The sequence below is a fragment of the Protopterus annectens genome, chromosome 15.part0 (assembly GCF_019279795.1).
Source record: "Protopterus annectens isolate FY-2018-M chromosome 15.part0, PAN1.0, whole genome shotgun sequence".
In the NCBI taxonomy this organism is placed as follows: Eukaryota; Metazoa; Chordata; order Ceratodontiformes; family Protopteridae; genus Protopterus; species Protopterus annectens.
This window is the reverse complement of record NC_056749.1, coordinates 658,853,980-658,876,163: the sequence shown is the minus strand read 5'-3', so window position 1 is coordinate 658,876,163 and position 22,184 is coordinate 658,853,980. Positions and strand designations below refer to the sequence as shown.

The following is a 22,184-nucleotide window of genomic DNA, read 5'->3' as shown; positions in this document are numbered from 1 at the left end:
ATGTGACACCCTGTCTCAATGCAGAAAATGGGTAAAATGGTGCTGATGTTGATGATGATAATGATGCTTTCAGATAAAAACATTGATCTGTAAGATTATAGGTTTGAATACTACCACCACAGCAAATTTCACTTTCAACAATTAATAAATGTGGGGAAATATGAATTTCAGTATTTTTGTGCATATTTCCTGAGACCTTGTTTAAAGTTTGTAATATTGCAAATCTACAGTTTCTTGTAATTTTTCTTTCCAGGCCTGCACTAAAAATGGACATTACACCCAGATGGACTTTCCCAGTAAACAAAAGCAAATAATTAAATGAATAAAAATTTGCTTGAGGTGAGTATCAGTATATATGCCAACCCATATGTTGCTTTGCAACAGCTTCTTTTCTCATTTGCAGCTGCGCCATTGTAGTACTGTAACCATTTACATGCAAACGAGGGTTACAATTTATGACAGAGAGAGAAAGAGAGAGAGGGGTACATTATAGGTGATCTACTTTTAGGTGTGCAGGGAAATTCTAACATTGCAAGCTTTGTACAGGTATTAAAGTAATTTATATAAATAACCCAAACTTTTATAAGACAAAGTATGTAGTTATGGAGTGATATTATGTGTGCACACTGTCAATGCAACTTTACTGATCAAAGTGAATAACTTCTGTATGTGTTATTATCAAGACATATTAAACATGATCTGATGATACCTTTCCATTTTATAGCATACATCTGAATGTATACTTAGTATACACATACACACACACACACACGTATGTGTGTGTGCATATTAGAGCAAAACTGTTTCTGTACTTTGAATTTAATAGCAGACATCAGTAATTGGATACTGGAGAAAGGCAAACGGTGGAAAGTGAAAATATTCTTTGCACCTTTCTAGCCATGAGCAATCATTTCAGCTTTTTTTCCCTCCACTTGAGGGTTGGTCATCTATACATTTTGTTTTTCGGACTATTGTTCATCCAGGGAAAATCTTAGCTGCATCCCTGGGATTTACTGTTGTAACTCAAGTCCCAGAAGCAGGATCTAGGTCACAACTTTATAATTATGACGTTTTTTTTCTTTCTTTTTTTCCCATAGTTCTGCTGTTTACTTTGAAAAAAAAATAGCACAGCACAGTTCTTAATGAGCAAAGGTCAAGCATTTATCAGAGTTTTTTGTTTACTTTTCTAATCAGTTTGTTGATTGGGAATTAAATGTTTTATCTAGTTAGGAATGCTAGTTTGGTACTGTTTCAGCCTCGGGTGACCTTATGTTAAATCTAGCAAAAGAAAGAGATCTTTCACATGCAGTAGATCTGACCTATAAAGTATTTAAATTACTGCCTTTTAAAAATGACAAAAGTATGAGTGGATCACGTGTGTCTTTTGATGGCAGCACAAACTGGGGACACATAAAATTTCAGTTTCGACAACGTACGGCAAACGCTGTATATTTAAATGACTAGAACAAGCTGGGTGCAAAATGTTTTTATTAAAATATGCAGTTTGGAGAGGCACGTGTTTCACTTCAGCAGAATTTAAATTCACCAGAAAATATCAGTGTCCTTTCCTGTTATTTTCTCATAACAGTGTATTACTGGTGCATAAAAAAGATTAATATCCCGTAAGCACCCATGGTGGAATATTTCCAGAAGTGGGTACTGGTCAACCAGCAGTGGAATTCCCAATTATTTGAAAAGATTATAGAGAAGGTGCTATGTGTCATGCTTCTATCGTTACATAAAGAAGAACAACTTTTGTCAAGCATAAAATGATTGAAACCCTGACTGTGTTAAGCCTCAGCACTTAAACCGCTTTAATTTTAACGAAGGCTGTATCCAGCAGTCCCCATTATCTAGACACACTTTCTCGATTCCTGCTCAGATTAAAAAATAGAAAGTGTCTGCTTCATCTACTCCTCCCCATATAGACGCGGCATTTAGACTAGCATACCAAGTCAAATATCTGCTGCCCCCTTAGACTTAATTCCTCGAAGGAGTTCATTAATCTCTCCACAAGATGACCCCCCACAAACAAATGTCAGGAGTATGTACAAATGCTGAAATATAGGCAGCACTGGTGGTCTGCGTAAATTTGTAATCTACAAGTCTAGACAGGAATAATAATGTATCATACAGACATCCAGCTCTGAAGAAATAGCTAGACTTAATTACACGTGTACGTGTACCCCCTCTGTTAGTGCATGCAGGCTGGTGCAACAGGCTGTTCCATACGTCTTAGCAATCAGTGGGACCCCTGAAGGCTGAAAGTGAAAATTAAGAAATCCAGGGTGTCCCCTGACTTAGCAGATCCACCTCAGTCTGATCAAAAAGTTACAGGTCTCTGAAACAGCAGCCCTCTACGTTGCAGACAGTAATACCATACCTCTCAACTGTACATAATTTCGCAGACTGTTGAGATTTTTGACTCATATTTTGAGTCCGTTTGTCATAAAATTGTGATTTTCAGCAAATCGTCGAGGGTTGCAGTCAGAAAATAATGAGTGACATTTGAGTTACAGACTTCATACCCTTCGGAAAATTCATGCTAATAAAAATGCTGTTCTATGAATTTTCTAAGTTTGTAAAGGTAGTATTTAAAACGTGTCCCTATTTTGGGCATTGTCCCCCATTATTGATGGCTTTGTCCCCCATTATTGATGGCTTTGTCCAGATTTCTTGCTGCAAGAGGTTGAGAGGTGTACGTTTGACTCTATACATATGCATGTACACTGAGCTGACGTTCAACCTCAGCACAAGCAGAGCTTGTTTCCTAGACAGTAGGGGGGCGGGGTGGAGGGGGGATTCGATCCGCGGGCGGGCTCCACTCCGGGATTTGGCGCTTGCCCATCCTGTCCCAGCCCTGCGTGAGCTTACTAGTTTTCCAAGCTCAATGCAGAGCCAAGCCGGGGAAGTTTTTTAGAGCTCAGCATACCAGAAAGTCAATTACATTAGGAAGAACATTCGTGCACCTTAAAGCCTTTTTTAAATGAAAGGCTGTTTGTGTCTCCAGTTACGTCAAGGAAAGAGTTGAGCCTCAGAGACTGTGACCACTAAAAAAAGCCAAAGACTTTAATAGCAGGGATTGTTTTTAACTTTTTTCCAAGGACTGTTTTAAGTTTTGCACATCAAGGCCCAGCGCTGTGTCTATAGTACTTCTCTAGGCTACCGGATAAAGTTAGCTTTTCTGCCATGCTTTGGATCCAAGTGTCTTCCGTCATCTGCACTTTAGCTGCCTTACACATTCCTGTTTTCGGGGAACAGAAGTCTAAAAGTTGTTCAGAAGTTCGGGATATCTACAGTTCCATAGGCTGGAATAATAACGATGTGCCTTACGAAAAAATCCACGGTAAGTAGCTGGGGGACCTAGGGATCCAACAACACAGCTGGCGGCAGGGCTCCTGAGTTACTTTGTATCCGGCTCTTGGGTCTCATTGCTTTGTATCTCAGCTCGTGTGTCTCCTGTTTGCAACAAAGTAGCCACACACCTAAGAGTGTGCCTCTCCGCGGTAAAACTTTTAAAACTGGTGCACAACTTTTGTAAACATTGCAATCACTGTTTTGCATTTTTTGTCCTTATCAAATTAATATAGTATTCCATGCAGGAGAAGTACGCTGCATTAAGATTACGCCTTTATTCTGTGTTTGCTTTATTCAGCTTGTATACGCGAGCTTGTGTGTGGAATGTATTTATTGCCTAGACTGTAAAGTCAATACGTCTTTTTTGTTATTGATGAAAAAAACATTGTTAATGTAAAATCCTTTTTTTTAATTTTTAAGGAATCGAAAACCAATTGTGACAGCTAATGGCACTTAAAATTCCAAATATTGTGTAAAACCCTTGTTTTTAAGTAACAGTCTGGATTTTCAAGGAAAACGTTTCAGAATACTCTAATTGTGTAAGCAATTAAATGCCATTTAAAATGAATAATTAGAGGAAATCTTAATCTCTTTTGTTCGGAGATGCTTATGCAAATTAAGTAGCCTAATCCTGTGAGGAAAGTTGACCACAGTCGTTCTGTTACACTTTATGGCCCTATTGTTAAGGGAAGCACATACTTTTGTGGAGGTCGTTAGCTTGTAAGGAGATGGCTAATTGGGTTCAGGTAAAATTAAACTTTTGTAATGTGAGTATGTGACAGTAAGTAATCAGGATAGACATAGTCCGTATCAAAAAAGCTGAGGAACATCTGTGAAGTAAAGTATGAAATTTAAAAAAAGGAAACACTGCTTAAAAACTTGGCAGTTGTATGCTCTGCATTTTTGCTAAACGGGGACAGACAAGTACAGAAAATTACCCGCTAGCTGTATTGCAGTTAATATAAACCTGCTAATATTTTCTCCAGTTGATTGTCTGCGAGACAGTAAGATGAGCCCTGCATTGTTTTTCTTTGGGTGATTGTGTGCATAGTACTAAAAGACCTATGCAGATGAAATGGGGACTGTAAAGGGAATTTTTAGTATCACTGCTTCTGTCAATTACAGAGCTGTGCGATGCCCAGAGTGGCACATCTACCCATTATCTCCACAGTCTGACCAACTGGCTATTGTGACAGTAACAGAGTTTTCCTGTTAAGTTCAGTAACTTCTGTCAGTACTGTTCTAGGGCACAACTCATCTGAAACATCCACTGCAGGAAATCAAGTCCCTCACAATTAAGATGTATTACACTTAATGGTCATAATTTTTAACCATGTGACCTTTTGTGTCAGAATGATTGCCCACAAATCTGTGTCTGCTCATGTTGCTGAAGCTGCAGTTTTGGTGCAAGTGTCTATGTTGAGACAAAGTGCTTGTCCACTCTTTTTAAACTGGAATAATCACTCTGGGGGCCTGAAGGTCAACTCAACTGAGGCTGGCTTTTCTGCATCACTTGCATTCAAGTAGACGCACTATGTCTGTGTTTAGCACATGAATACTCAAGTAGGCACATCAAGGCTGGTATCCTTTGCTTACAGTAATGATTTCAATTTATTAAAAGGTTATTTATTATTATTGTTAAGGAATGGTATTAATGCTCAAATTTGCACTGAATGCTTCTGTACTTTAGTATGACTGGCTACCTTGTATGCTACAATTACCACTGTTTGAGTAGCATCTGAAGGTTGGAAACACAGGGGCAACTTACTCCTGACTGTGTTTTAATCCTCGGGGTAGGGCAGTCTGATGGTATAGCAAGAGAGTTAAGATTATTGGCTATCAGTGAGCATCATTCTGTAGGTCTGTGCACAATTCCCTCAATCTTCACTTGTTATTTTCTTTGCACATATGGGCAAGGTGTGTAACCAGACCATGCCAGTGCAGGACGTATAACCAGAGTACTAGTTCCATTCCATAAAAGAGGTATGTGTCTGTAATGGGGCCATCCCTAAACAGATGCATGCATGCCTAGCGGGTTGATTATAGGAAAAAACAATGTTGAAATCACACAAAGCAGTGTTGCCTGACGCAGGAAAGGCAGGGGAGTAATAAAGGAAATGAGGTAGCACTGCTTTTGACAGGTAGAAAGGGTAAGGTGGGCTTAGGCAAAAATGTTAGGTAATTTTAAGTAATATGTAGAGTCCAATACAGAACTTGAACTAATGAGATGAACCTCTTGCACATGGTAGCATTTGTAGATACTGCAACAGAAAAAAAGTGGGCACAACAACTGAGTACTGTGTAGCAGACCCTTTTTAAGTCTAAAAATGGCCTTTTCATTTCTGGAATGCAGACTGTTTGTTCAGAAATATCAGCTAGATGGCCAAAGTGACTTCGTTAAATATCTTGTTTCAGGCCAGAAGGTGTCATGCGCACTTTCTGTTGAAATGGATACCCTTTGTCTTCCTGCTTACACTAGAATTGGATGATTTAAGCCATGTGCATCGTTCAGTACTGCTAGTAGTATGACCTTTCTTTCAATTTTTTGGTGCCAAGTGTATTGTGTAACTGCTGCTCGCCCCCCACCCCCACCACTAGTAAATGTCCCTCTTAATGTGCTCCTTTGACATCTTTGAACTGGAGAACTTTATATGGGAATATTATCTATCCTCTAGAAAAGATGGCTATTGAGATTGCGGATTTTAATAATCTTACTGATGGAAGGACCATAACAAAGTATAAAAGTAGGGCGTGTGGGATTACATCATAAGGGCTAATACAGTTGTACTATTACTAATTGTTCCAGTGTGTGCAAATTCTGGTACTAGGATATGATTGTATTGCGTGAGCTAAAGGTCCTGTTTGACTGATGGAATTATGGCTCCAAATAAAGAGCCTTTTAAAGCTTTCTTGTCCATGTAATAATGTGACATGCTTACAGATATTGGAAAGCTATGTGTACCTTATTGTCCTACAGACTTGGTGGTAGTTTTTGTTTCGTATTTGCCATCTATTTCATACTCTGTCCCATATGTTGAAATGTAATCTGTCTGGCCATCTTTGAAGTATATATTTGATGTCGATAGTAACAAAGTTATTAATATGGAAGGCATTTTTAACTGTTTTCTTTCCTTATGGGTAGTCTAGTCCATCCTTATAACATCACATTTTTCATGTGGGCATGTCAAATTATTGCTAGCAGAAGTCTTTTCGTGTACTGTTTTAAAAATGTCTCTAAAAAATTGCTGAACCTCTTGCAAACTTTTAACTCTGCTTTGCTGTTTATATAATTCTTTAGTATGGAATCTGACAAGGGTTATCCAAGCTAACTATTGGAAATGTGTACTCCAACTTTACAGTCAGGCTTTGTTTTCTCACATAATGCAAGCAGATATTAGGTTGCCATTTAACCAGTTACAACTCTTATCACTTGTACTATGGATTCCTAACAAATGTAGTTTCTTTGTGGTTTTGATTTGTTTATGTAATCTTACAGTACTCAAATGGAAAGCAAGATGCATACAGAGAATTTTTTTTGGGAGGAGGTGGTGTTAGTTGACTGAGGTAAATCTTTGTTATTTTGCTGCTTTGGATTGAATGCTGTTTCCATTGATTAGATGTATAAAAAACATGTAGCTTTGTGGTCTCTGTGGATGTTGTGCCTAACTGTTTTTTTCTTCCTTCAATGAAATTCAGGAGACGTTTTTTATTGGGCTTCACTGTTGTCTGCAGTGTTGTCATCCTCTTTGAAGAGTATTTCAGCAGATCTTAATTTTGTACTCTTGATCTCTGTTTTCCTAACTTAATTGCATTCAGGTATTATTGAATCAACAAATTACATGCTGATAATATTAAAGTGCAAAGGTAAAGGGGTATCCATTTCTCTCCAGATTTTCAGTGCCTTAAAATACTTTAGTCTTTAGTTTAACTTCCTAGACTTTGATAGATAACTTGCAGAATCTTGTATACTGTGTAGGTAGATCAGGAAACAGGCATTGACTGTAGCTTAACTGCTCTGTACTTTGACCCAGTCTTGAAATCTAGATTGCAGCTATTGAATGAGGGAGTTTTGTCACATACATCTGTCCACATGCATTGCATTAATAACTACGGCACTAACATGTGCTACTTTGCTTTTATGACTTTGGCCATCAATAGTAATTTTTCCCCATCTGTGAGACCATCAGAAGATCCCCTTTGAGTAAGTAGAAGTTACATTTATGTCTATGTACTACAGTTCAAGATGATTGTAAAGAAGAAGATTGTTTGTGCTAGCCTCCCAAGTCTTCATCAGAATGTTTAATTTCTATGCTTGCCCACTTGCTAACTTTCTTTTGAATAGGCAGGTGCCAGTTTTCCTTTCTGCTGTGAATGGCCTGCCACTACCCCCCCCCCCCCCACTGTGAAGTCTGTTTGTTTTTGCTTACCTGCTCAGCTTGTTGACTTGATAATTTTCCAACTCTTCCTCTTTTAAGCATGAATTGTAGTATTATGTGTTGGTGCTTTTTTTTGTATTGTTACACATCTGCCCTGTTAATATTCACTTTTTTGATAATTACTCAAGCTTTCCCACCTGGTGTTTTTGCATAATGTATCACCATTTCTCTGGGGGCTGCAGTACAAGAGATAGCTGTGTATATTTTCTTAAAATTCGAGATAGAGAATATATAAACGTTCTTTGTGTATGTAGCCATTTAATGCAGCAAACACATGCTGCTGAACATCTAATGTGATGTCTTTTAGGCTGCAGTTTGCATTGTGCAAGTCTGACCAAAGGTGACTCTGCTGTGTTAACATCTGTGTGACCCATGTTTTATTATCTAGTCTGAAGTGACTGATTGCGAAAGAAAGAAGTGGGCTACCGACAGTCTCTAACTGCTCCAGGTGGACATTAGATAACTCTACTTTTTTTCTTTAAAAGTTGATACCATTGTTAGATCTTACTCCTGCTTTTTATGAAGTTCTTTCTTCAGTTCATCATGCCACAGGGTAAAAGACAATTGATCTTTGATGGTGCCTGATAGCTGATTATGGTTTCTAACACTTTTAAGTTGTTTATTTATTTGTTTGTTTGTTATGTTATCCTTTATTAAGAGCCCAGTGAGCACAGAACAAAGTAACACAGTGCTATGTTGCTTATTGCATGAATTCCCATGCTTTGCCAACTTCTAAAATGTGCATTTTCTTGCAAGTTTGTCCATTTTTTTTTACTATTTTTGTAATTGATTTAAAAAGGTATGTGGCAAACAGCCAACATTTGATAGTGAATGTAGGAAATTTAACAATAATGCCCTGAGTGGTATAAATGGCATTCAGGATATCCTGAACAAGCTGTTATTGAACAGACTTTGTGGGCTGTCAGCCTATGATAGTATCCTAAATAAATGCAGGACAGAGAATGCAAACAATGCAGTGATGACTTCACTGATGTATGAACTGTATACATAAATGAATTACGGGAGGCATTCAGTTGATTTGTTCCTTCCCACTACATGGCATGTTTATTAATATCCTTGGGTCCAAATCCATTTGTTATAGTATCTTTCAATTCTGGCTTATTGTTTCATGTGCAGCCTGACATTCAAATGGTGCATAACGCCAAGTTACCAGAATTTCTGCTTGTAGGAAAGGTAGAGTAAGTATGGCAGTTATTGCAGGCCAGGCTAGTCAGTTTCTGTGTCCTAATTTATGTAAATGAATGCAGCGTGGTGATGGGAATATCTGAATGTGCCATATGCATACTGTACCATGAAAATCATAAGCAGACTGTTGAATGCTAGTCTTACTGCTTTATGGTAGGGTACATGGACATTTCCTGAAAGTTCAAAGTGGATGTGTTCAAAAGTATTACTACAAAGAGTATATAGACAAAAATAGGTCATTGATGAATTAAGCAGCATAAGGGAGTGATATTCTTCTCCAAAATGCTGACAAGTTATCTTCTACAAAACTTATGGGTACCTAGTGAAATTGCCATGTGTCCTGTCCGGAGTAAGAGAGTATGTGGTGAGTTTGTTTATTGGTAGGTTTCTATGCACTGCAGTGCATGAAATTGGCAAATGTAGATTTCTTTAATAACACTGAGCTGGTATTCCTCCTCCTGTGTTTTAAGGTGGATATTTTCTTGGTAATATGTTTTCCAAACTTAGTGTTTCACATCACAATCCCCATTACTCTCCCTTTTTAGAGGATCAGAATCTCATTCTGAGCAAAGCAGAATTTTCTTAAGTAGTAATTATTGCTAATAATTACTAATTATAGACAGCCCTAATAAACTGACCCTTCACTAAGTTTTTCTTACAATATATAGGATGGCAACTAGTAAAATGTAAATAACAGCTAGTTATTAGGGCTGCCAGGATGGTCTTGAATGGAGAACTGTTCGAAAATGACCTGAATAATATGGCATCAATGTTTCTGGACCTGGGATACCCATTGGATCTGATTAAGTAATTGAAGACAGAGGTAGTAGAAAAAAAGAGGAGAGAAATACCCGTGTATCCTGGAGAAACTAGATTTAATGAAAAGTGTTATGCCACTGAATGAACTAAATGGTGAAAATTTCCATCAGGGGATGACCGTTAATTACAATGGTCTCTCTGTTCGAGTAAAATAGATTGTAAGCCACAACTGGGATTTATTAAAAATGGATGATGAACTATACCAGTACTTGGGAGACAAACCCGCTTTTATTTACGTTACAAAGTGCACATAAATATCAAGGAAAGATTGGAGAAGGGTGTGGTCGCGGTCAAGTTAGGCACTAGAAAATGTGGTAGGTGGAACTACTGCTAATATATTAATGACAAAATGGAGGAGCAGTTAAACAGTGCCAGCTGAACAACTGTAACATTTAGAAAAAGGGACAGTAACTGCTGGCTTAATATATATGGCTTTGTGTAACCACTGTTTGTTTTTCCTTTTATATAGGAAAGACTGAGAGGAGGCTCTCTCAAAGAATTTATGAGCATTTGTACGATGTGAACTAAAAAAAAATAATTAATAAGAACGCTTTATTTAAGCATTCTTTAACATGCGCTGGTTTTAAAAAATGTTGTTTTTGGCATACTGGAAAAAGTGCCTCATGACACCAGAGGGGGTGCCTGGGAAAGTAGACTTGAGTATAAGGAACTCTTCTGGCAACCTAAACTAATTGTTACTATGAAACCAGGTTTAAATGACCTGGTTTCTATTACCTCTGTGCTTAAGTTGAGATCCGCAAAACTATGATTATATTTTCATTTTACTTTTTAGTATTTTTTTGGTTTTATTACTGACTTAAACATTGAAAATGTTAGTGTGTACTTCAGGCATTTCATTGCATGCTATTACTATTTATTGTGATAGGTTGCTGATTGGTTAAATAGCACAATCAGTAAAAAAAAAATAAATGAAAGTTGGAAGGGCACTCTAGAACTGTAATTCTGATAAAGTCCTAGTGAAGGACGAAAGTGCTTAACTTTTATTTTGTGCTGCAATAAATTTGGATTTTTATCATCTTACCGCTGACTGCTTTGGGCTTGAGTCAGCGTGAATTTTGGTCATTTTTTACAAAACATTTACTATGGATATTTCTTCCAAGTGGCTAGTTGTATCCATTCTGTCCAACAAGACTACTGTAATATATCTCACTATAACTCGTCTATTGCCTCCCTCATTTCCAAAGCTAAATAACGTACTAAATGAAATAATTTCCTCTACAAATAACATCAGAAATCTCTTTAACACTTGGAGATTCAATCTAAAGCTGCTCAGTCCCATTTCCGATGACCTGAGCACACTCCTGATAAAATTCAACCTTATCCAGCTCACAACTCTGCCTCCTAGACCCGACCTCAGCATGCCTCACACTGCCTCCTTGATCTTGTATAAGTTAAACCGTTCTCTTATGTCAAATGCCACCTTAACACCCACCATCTTTCAGTGATCACTGCTGTATCCTTTTCCATATCCATCATCAGTATGTAAATATGCTCATAAAAGCTCCAATTTTACTCTAATAGATCACAGCCTAACATTAACGCATTTAAATCTACCTACTGCTTTATGGACTGGTTGCAAATCCTGAATTCAGCTGTCCCTAACACAGCTGCAGAGCTACTCACCAATATGTTGTCTGACCTGCAAAATTCCTCCTTCCCAATAATGTAAATATACAAACTAAAATCTAATAACTGGTTAACATCTGAGCTTTAAAGTTTTTTTTTTAGAACTCTTGAGACCACATATGGCACTCTTGTCAAGCCCTTCCCAGTAACATAAATAGATACTATACTCAGCTAGGCAACCTTGCCAAGCAGACAATACACCATTTAAAAGTCTTCTAGTGAAGTCTTGACAAACCTCACTAATAATATCACCCAGAAAATTCTGAAAAATGATCAACTACCATAAAAAATGAAATACCCTTCTCTTTGAATTCTACTTCTCAACTTACTGCTTCTGATTTCCTTTCTCATTTCATCATCCATCCTTACTTCCCATCCCTTATTCTAACCAATTTCTAATTGCCTCTGCCCCACCACCTTTCCCCCGTACATCCCTAACACATTCTAAGGACATTAACCCATTGCTTGAACAGGTTAAACTTGATTTCCTCACTGGTGCAGATCTCTTTCACCCATATTTTATTTGTCACTATAGAGACAATATCATAACTCTGTTGAAATAAATCTACAGCCTGTGCATTACACTTAATATTGTGTGTAATATTTGGAAAAATGTAATTGTAAAACCTCTCCGTAAGAAACCTAATCCTTCAGTCTTCTGAGTAATTTCTATTCGCCATACCCTAGAAAAGATTATGGAAAAAATAACTTTGAAACTCGCTCAGTACATAACCAGTACCACCCTCTCACTCAAAATAGAATGGCTTTTGGTCTAGTTGCAGTACATCCGCAGCTGTCTAGACACGCATCACCAGCATTCTTCTTAGAACGAACAAAGAGCTAATTACTGCAGACATTTTTATTGTCCTTGCCAAAGTGTTTCTTCTTGTTCACTCATTTTTCCTAGACCATCTCATTAAAATGGGCATTAACAATGACACTATGCCATGGTTCAGAAACTACCTCTCTGCCATTTCTCAGTAAGCTTTAAATCCTCAATCTCTCCAACAGTCTCTCTGCAGAAATGCACCCTGCAAGGATCAATTCTGACCTTTCTCATCTTTTCTTTCTGCATCACTTACTTCATCTTCTCTGCAAGCTTTGTGCTGATGATTTGGTTCTGTTCTGCTCCATCCATTCTCACAATCTTCTCTTGAACTCGAACTTCAGGCTGATTCTCATGCCCTAATTCAATGTGTCAGCATTTTCTTAAGTCCTCCAAAACAAAAAAAATGATGTTTGTTGGTACTAGACAAAGGCTCACTCCAATCTCCAGATCTCTTCGGATCTTTTAGCATCTGAATAAGACTATTGAAAATGTCACTCAGTTCAAATACCTAGGGATTTGGTTGGACCTTTCTATAAATTTCCATCTCCACCTGGGCTACACACACAAAAAAATCAAGTCTCTCTTTGGTTAATATACTCTCCTATTTTTTTCAGACCCTCTAAGAATGTTATAGGTGTAGGTATCTTACTGTCTCAGCTGGAACCTGGCTCCCTCTCATTGCTGCAGCCTCTAAGAAGAGTTTTGTATGTATGCCATTTGCAGATTTATCATTCTCTCCCCAAGAAATGAACACCGCTGCAAAACCATTGGATACCTGTGAAAACAGGTAGCTTTTTCAATGTACCTGCTTTCTACTTGCTTCTCAGCTGTTAAAATTCAAGATTGAGACCCCCCAATAGCCGCCAGAGTATTCAGAGAAGTACAGACATGCAACCTTATAAATCGTAACCACTTGGGTCCTCTCCTCCAGCCTCCACCCTGCCCCTAAGCTTCAGTGCACAGGCCATGTTTCACAGTCCTCTCTGTGAAACTGTGTGAATTTCTCTCTCTCTCTCCTTAAGTCATTCCTCTTACCCCCATTTTCCAATGAGATTAAAAAGCACATTCCAAGACTCTAGGAAAATGTAATTGATCGCTGTCTCTCTGGTCATATAACATGCCCTCTTACTTTCCCCTGCATAGCTTGCTGTTACTCTAGTTTTCAATGTGGTTCTTTCAACATGCCAACTTTGATACCTACCCTGGATATGATATCCTGTATCTGTTGCCTTTATACCTGCTGGCCAACTCCTTCTTTTTTTTTTTTTTTTTTTTTCCTTAAATTTTTTTTATTGAATGTTATAAAGCAAGAATATGATTTACAGTACCATAGCAATCTAAATGTAGATTATTAACAACACGTATAACAATATAAAAATACACATACTATTTACATGGGTGCCTAAACTGATATGATAAAAAAAAAGTCTTCAAAGTATAGTATGCAATCGTATATTATATCAGTCGTGTTTCTCCAGTATTTACACAACTTCTTACCCGAAATTGTAATAAGAAGTGATCTTCTCGGTTCTTTTCCTGTTGGGTGATAATTCCATCCAAGATACAGATAAAACAGAGATGTTTCACTCTCTTGCGCTTTGTGTCATTGTTTTGTGTGCGATGGCTAAAAGGATCCATAGAAGTGAGAACTTTGCTCTAGAGACGCATTGTGGAATGGGAGCGTTAAACAAATTTTTAAAGATTTAGATAACGGAAACGTATTAAAAACTGTTTGCAAGAAAATGATTTACCTTATCATAAAATGATTTAAGTAGTTGACCATCAAAAACATGTGTTGCCATTCTGCCTTCAAGTTTGCTTTACATCTCCAACAACCAATTTCTTGTTTAAGTATTAATTCTAATTCATGTGGTATCAGAAAAGACATATGAAAAAATTTCCAGGCAAATAATTTCCACCAAATTGACAGGGAAGTTTGTTTAGGAGAAGTCTTTTCACATTATCATCAGGAGCTTGATTGTTTGTTAGTTATTTATAAATTTTCTTTATAATGTATTTCAGTGCTCTTAATTATTTTTTACATTTTTGATAACCACACTGTCCAAGGAAAAGGTTAAGTAAATGAGGTATTCAACAAATTTAGGGACATTTTGTCGAATAGTTGGACTCGTTAACTCAAATCTATTTATAACGTATTGTCTTAGATGATGTCTTGCTAGCCACATGTTACTGTCCAGATTGAATTTATTTTCAATTTGTTCCATTGGTAGACGTTTGCCAATGTGTAGCAGTTGATGCCAGTAGATTAGCTCCTTTTCTTTAAGAATTTTGATTGTGGCCACATCAAAAGTATTCATATAATCCAGGGTACAGGTAATGGGGTATAACAAAAATATCCAAGCCTTGATATCTGGATTCTTGTTTAGATAAGTATTGTACATTAGTTATAAATTTAGAACTTGTATATTTCTTTTTACCAAAGACTGTATATTCTCTCACCATTATAAGAAGATTATTAGATACCAACTCTGTGCATTGTGATGACATCGACTGACCTGATTTTAATCAAATGCTTTCATGTATTTGTTTCAGTCTAGCTGAATAAGAAGTGTTTAGCCAGAAAAGTAAATTATTACAACAGATGATAATGCATAAACCTCTATATCAGAAAGACTTAGGCTCCTGCTTCTCAATTTATTCAACTGATGATTAAAGGCTATTCTGGGTCTACTGTTAAACCATAAAAAATAAACATTCATATATTATTCTGTTTTATATATTGTTTAGAGGAGGATGGAGAATGCTTGCATAAAATACAATAGTTTTGGAAAAATAATAATTTTTATTATGTATAATGTATCCTCCAATGTAAAAAAAAAAAAAAAAAAAAAAAAAAAAACGTTGTTCCATTTTTGTAAAAGGCTTTTGGGTCTATATTAGAAGCACAAAACTGCTTTTGAGCAAACATGTAAAGAGTGACACATATTCATCGAACCGCATTTAAGCGATTTGATGAATATGTCACAGGGAAAGGAGGTAGTTGGCAAACTACACACAGTTGCCCTTTCCTTCACTGTAGTGCAGTCTCTGAGTTGGTATATTTAGTTAGGAGGGGTGTGGGAGGCACAGCTGAAGCCCCCCACCTGATAATGGTTTATAATTTTTATTTTTTCTGAGGCCACGTTAATTTTTTCACTAGGAAAAATTTTGATTATGCGGCTGTTTGCTATTTGCAGGTTTTGCGTATTGTGTGTCAACTTTTATGTAGTCTCACACATGCGCATCCATTATTCTGATATAGACCCAGGCTTTTTATATGATTTAAATGTTATAATTAGCAGTTAGTGTCTCATTTAAATCTGTAGTTAATATAACCCCTAAGTATTTAATTTTATTATCAGGGGTAAGATACTAAGAGAATTTCTTATTTAAAAGTATTTTCATCAGAGTTTATTAACATCAATTTTGTTTTATTTTCATTGAATTTTAGACCAGAAATAGACTGGAAGTAATCAAGTGATTTCACCAAAGCAGATAGTGGATTAACATTGTCGTTTAGAGTTAAAAAAAAAAATGTCATCAGCAAAGAGTCGAACCTTCATTTCTAGATAATTCCCAACTAATATACCTTTAATGCACACAAAAAAAGGTTATAGCATGAATAAATGGTCCGTTGAGTAAGAAAAAAGTAAAAATAAACTACAATTGTATACAGCAGACCAAACAATGATGATATAGGAAGCCACAATAAACAGTTCAAAATCCAATTTATTAATAGGTTAGCGCTTTTGTAGTGACAAAGCACCACTTCTTCAGACGGTATCAGTACTTTTGAGAAGCAGTCACTTTGTACTTATAGGTTCATAGGTTCATACTAGGCTATCTGCCCTAGGGCATTTATAAGCCTAGCCAGAATGTGTTTGGCTTTCGCCACCCATTTTAAATTTATTTTGCTATTCCCTTTTTCGAGGTTAGTATACTGTGCCTCTGTCTAACAGTGACACAGAAGTGATACCCGGGGTAAACCTACGATCTCCCATCCACTCATCAAGATTCCTCTTGAAGAGCGTCAATGAGGGACTCTGCCTAACCTGGACTGGGATTTTATTCCAGAGTGAAGGGAGCCTCTGGGTTATGAATCTGTCCCTCCAGCATGTCCTATTTATTTCAGTGCTGAGGTTCAAGTCTCTCGAGCATGTAGCTCGATGGGATTTGGATTTTCTGAGGTGCAGCATGTCCATTAATTCCAGGTTGGACATGGCTTTATAAGTCAGGCACAGATCGCCTCTGAACAGGCAGTATGCCACTGAGTAGAGCTGGAGTTTCTTTAACCGGGCAGCATATGGCATCTGTTTGAGCCCTTTGATCCTCTTGGTGAGGTACTTTTGGTGTCTTTCCAGTTGCTGCAGGTGTCTGGTAAGGTACATCCCAAAAGGGGCATTGTACTCAATTATGGACCTGATGAGGGATGAGTAAAGAGGCACGATGACGTCCCCTGATCTAGATGTGAATCCCTTCATGATTAGGTGGGCTATATAAAATGTTTTTCTAACCACTTTGGCCACGTGGTTGTCAAATGAGAGATTTATCACAATTAATTGGCAACCAATCAAAATGACACAATTAAGTCATTCATTCTTGTGTAAATTATTTTAAAAGAAACAGTGGTACATATATTTCCACACTACTGAAAATAAGACACACTATTGAAAACACATTTTCCACTATGAAGAAAATCCATATAATAAAAAACATGCTACATCATATTTAAAAGGCATTCTATTATGAAGGATTGGTTTCAGGGGAATCCTATCATTCAGCCCCTTCCCTTTATCTGCTCTTAACCTTCTAATCCATCTAATTTCGGAGGTTTCTGTTTTATTAACCATGTCACTACTCTGCTCATTTATTAAAAACGTTCTCAATCACGAGAAATATAAAAGAATGCAAAGGACCACATATAGAAACATGTTTTGCCAGAGCATTCATCAAAACTACATTTTTAATATTCAAAATATGTTTCCTCTTCCTGAATTTAACTTTCCTGTTGCTTTTTCCTACATAGAAAGCCAAATAGTTATTACATGCTGCCAGGTACACCACATTGGAAGTATCACAATCTGCTGTCGGATCTAAATTTAAATTCAGTACCTAGATCTGGATGTGTGAACCTATAAATCTGTAATGTTAAATTTATTACAAGGAAAGGTTCCCAACCTAACGGATCTGGAGAGACCTCATTGTTATCACTCTGACAGCATAGCATTCCAGCGTGGTGTATCTGGCAGTGTGTAATGCATGTTCTGCTTTCTATGTAGAAAAAAAACAACAGGAAAGTTAAATTCAGGATTAGGGAACATCTTTTGAATATTAAAAATGTAGTTTTGATGAATACTCTGGCAAATGTTTCTTATCTGTATCCCTTTGCATTCTTTTAGATTTCTTGTGATTTGAAAATATTTTTGATAATGAGCGGGGTGGTGACATGGTTAATAAAACAGAAATCGCTGAAACTAGATGGATTTTAAGGTTAAGAGCAGATAAAGGGAAGGGGCTGAACGATAGGATTCCCCTGAAACTCATCCTTAATAATAGAATGCTTTTTTAAATGAGATGTAGCATGTTTTTATTATCTTATGTATTTTTTAATGTTTTTCTTCATAGTGGAAAATGTGTGTTTTAATATTGTCTTATTTTCAGTAGTGTGGAAATGTGTACCACTGTTTGGTTGCCAGTTACTTGTGATTAGTGCAAATTGACTGTTTCTCAAAAGTACTGATATGGTCTGAAGAAGTGGTGCTTTGTCACTACGAAAGCGCTAACCTATTAATAAATTGCATTTTTAACTGTTTATTGTGACTTCCTATATTGTTTGATCCGCTGTATGCAATTGTGGTTTATTAATATACCTTTAAAGTTTGTATTCATTCTGATATACTATCCAAAGGGCTCTATGAGTAAAGCAAACAAAGGAGACAAAGTACATCCTAGCTTTGTGCCCCTTAGTAATTGATATATAGAAACATGACCCGATCTTAACATAGGCTAAAGATTTGTCCTAAGTTTACTCCGTTGTGGATTAATTTTCCAGCGCAAGGGTTAGATAATGCCAGTTAACTAAATCAAAAAGCATTTTTTATATGCAGACTCACTAGGTTCACATTTTCTCTTAGCAATATTTGTATAGTCAATCCAAGTATTCTTTTAATGTTATAAGTGTTTCTGCCCTTTATGAAGCCTGTTTGATCTTCGTCTACTAATGAAGGAAGCAGCTGCTTAATTCTGTCTGCATGAACTGACATGAACAATTTATAATCAAAATTCAAAAGGGGTATAGATCTATAAGAGGAACATTAATTGGCACTTTTTTTCAGATTTCAAAATAGGGGAATTACTGTATACTTTCAGGAAGGAGGTATGTCTATGCCTTATACCTTTAACAACACTATACCTTTAACAACAAGACTGTAGTTTACTTGGGTAGGAGTTTAAACATCTCAGGAGTAATGTTATCTATGCCAGGTGTTTTATTACACTTTAGCTTATTAATTTGGGATTTAAGTTTAGTCATTATTATTTATCAGTTAACTTAATATGTTGATCCTGTAGTTTAGACTTAATGAATGTTTGTCTTAAGAAAAGAACTTTATTACATTTTGTGGTTCTAATTCAATACTTTGCGAGTTAATATTATGGGAATGTATTTTAAATGCTTTGATTATTCCTTCTAAATCTGACACTTTCTTCCTGGTATATATATATTTCCTTTATTTGATTTGATTGGAGTATCTTTTTAGTTCTATTTGCAATTTTTTGTGATTTCTAGGGTTCATTGAATAAGTTGTTCTTCTTTCGGCTTTTCCTGGTTAGGGGTTACCACAGCGGAACTCCGGTTTGCTAATGATTGGCAATAGATTTTTACGGTGGCGAGGAGCCAGCCCAATGCCCAACCCTCAATGAAGGTTTATCGAATAAGTAACAAGTCTAATCTTCTTTAGATCAATCATAGCTTTGTGATGCAGTATTTCTAAATATTTTTTTCTCTTCCAGTTCATTAGTTAAACGCTTCATTTCCTTCTGCATGTTAAGTTTTAACATGTCCATGTTTGTTTGCAGCTCCACTAAATCTTTATTTGATTACCTTTTCTTGTTATTATACCATGTTAAATATTTGCCATACAATACAAATAAGACTTCAGTGAGTCCTATATATGTTTGTGTGTGTGTGATATGAAGTGTCTTCAGTGAGGTTTATTTCAAGGAAAGATTGTATTTCTTTAATAAAAAAAATCCTTAAAATCCTTTGTTATATAAGATGATATTCTAGTGATAGACCTCCTTTGTCTTGTATGCATTTTTAAGTCAAATGCAAGTACATTATGATCTGATAGGGGCAAGAAATTAACTATATCTGGCTCTGTAATTAATTCTGTTGATAAATATACCATCAATTATTGAATGAGAACCGTGCCTATGAGAATAAAATTACTGTAACCAGAACTTCAAAATCTCTTCCAATCAAACCGTAATTAAACCCTCTTCCAATCAAACAGTAATTGACCCCTTCCAAGAAACCAATCTACTGGCAAGTTAAAATTCAGCAAGCGGCAGACCAGGAATCCGGTAGAGATTCACTAATGTATATGTTTTCCCCATTTAACTCTAAAGTTACCACAAAAAGCATTCCAGATCTGTCTTGATAATGGCTGAGTTCTATAAAATCATTACACCTCTTGTCTTTTGTTTATGATGTGAGCTTACTAAAACTGTATAGTTACTAATACTAAATTTGTTTAAATCTCCTTGTAAGAGATGCATATTATGTACAAAAATAAATAAAATAAATGCATACAATTATAAACCTTCGTTTAGTTTACCCTTTTAGAAAGTGAAGAAGATGTCCGTGATCTGTGGGCTTTGTCACTTACAAAAGAAAGGGACTCCTGTAGTTTTAAGATATTTGGTAGCTAAGATGTGAGGAAGTTTATCATGTTGTCCCCTTGTGTCTTTTCTGGCAATATGTATGTATGTATGTGTGTGTGTGTGTATGTGTGTGTGTGTGTGTGTGTGTGTGTATATATATATATATATATATATATATATATATATATATATATATATATATATATATATATATATATTCTTCTTGATCTATTTCCTAGATCATCAATTCTACTGAGTAAAGAAGTGTTTTGTTTTAAGACAAATTCCACTTGAAGCTCTTGTTCAGTTCCTCTACCCTCCAGTTCTTTTAAAGAGTCCGTACAAGTAAGCAGGGTGCTATGTTGCATTATCATTTCTTTCAACAGTTCCATTTGCTTCTTACTCTCTTCTTTGAAAAGAGTGCAGCTTACTGTCCACTTTAATCATTTTTATAGATAGGTCATCATACTGGAAAGTAAGGCTTTTAATTCTTTCTTCACTGACTGGTCCTGCACACTGCTTTTGGAGTAACTCATGCTAAAGAGATGACAATGCCCTTTCTTAGAGGTTTTGACAGAAAATTCAGCAAAAAAAAAAGTTCCAAAATATTCTTCCAGGTACTTTAAGAAATGTATATATATCGGTAGGTTTGATGGATCCATCAACTGGCCCTAGTTTTTAAAATGTTTCTGTCAGAAATGAATATTAGGTAGCAGAGCCAAGGGAAAGTACTGTTAACTAGCCAGCATCCTGACCACCCTGCAGGCCAACCCTGATTTTTAACTTTGTATGTAGTACATGTATATATCGTATTTTTGTACTTTGTCTTATAATGTCATGTATCAGTTGTTTGCCGTGGGCCAATACTGAAATTGGTACACTGGGATCAGTGCTGTATACCACTTAAATTCAACATAAAATAAAATTGTGCCAGTGGGGCGACCTATAGTTTCTATAGGAATTTCTGCATTGGTAACATTTTGATTAAATGATAATAATTCTGGGCTATTTGTCTACTGTTAGGACTGCTGGATCATGTGACTTGGTGCTTCTCTCCTAATATTGTGACAGTAACTTTATGACAGTGAACGTATAACTATCAACAAACAATAGAATGCAGTGTTTTAGTATATTGCTACAGCTGAGATTAGCTGTGAGGATCGTGCAGCATTTCTCTTCCAAGTTTATACATTGAAACACGTATTACTTTTCATTTTCCAGGATTCTTTGATGGCCTTCAAATGCTAATTCATGCAGACTAATTGTAGCTAAAATGTTTCAGATGAGACTTCAGCTAGGTTTCTAACAATCATACCTCTGTTTTACTAATGACTGCTGGGTGGACTCTTAGTTAAATTTTATAGCAGGCAGCTTAAACCCTGGCCTATGTCTTCTGACTTGTCACTACTGAATATTGGAGAGTTTAGCTTGATAAAGATGACAGTAAAGTTACCTCTTAAGCAAAGTTGAGTTAACCCCTGTTGGGTAGAAGTTGGAGGTGGAAAAATGTGCATATATAGACATCAGGGGTGGAGAGTGGGCTGCATTTCAGAAGTCTTTCAGGTACAGGCCACTTATTTGCACCATAAAATAAACCTGAGTAATATTGATGGAAGGGACATTGTAATGTTTCAGCTGAGTGCTGCACATTGGCCATGGAGCTTCTAGTAGTAAACTATCAGTGCAATGTGAGCCGCTTGAGCTTCAAACATGGACAGTGGGCAGTGAACGGAAAAGGTTAAATAGGTAGATGGTACAGTTGTTCCTTGTCATCAGTGATGCTGTGTCATCAAGAATTCCAGAAAGAAAAGGCTACTGCCTAAAGAATTGTGGTCTTTTTTTTTAGCCTTTTCTATCTAGGGTGAGGAGAATCACAAATGCAAGCTAGCATAAATGAGACCGATGCAAAAAGTAAGCAAATGGTTGGCGGTAATATGAAAATAGATATTGGTTTTATAGAAGTTTTAGGAAAGTGATCACTATCTACAGTTGTGTGTAGTTAATGT

The 22,184-nt window shown here is 36.5% G+C and overlaps 1 protein-coding gene across 1 annotated transcript in view; it reads left to right on the top strand.

Annotated features, from left to right (window-relative positions):
• Window positions 1–2,832: 2,832 nt before the first annotated feature.
• The window catches only part of GPC4 (glypican 4), a 1,151,560-nt gene continuing 1,132,208 nt past the window's right edge, over window positions 2,833–22,184 (top strand). Inside the window, exon 1 of the mRNA XM_044057505.1 lies at window positions 2,833–3,346. Within this exon, the coding sequence (XP_043913440.1) occupies window positions 3,190–3,346 (157 nt within the window). The 5' untranslated portion in view covers window positions 2,833–3,189. The remainder of the gene's footprint in view (window positions 3,347–22,184) is intronic.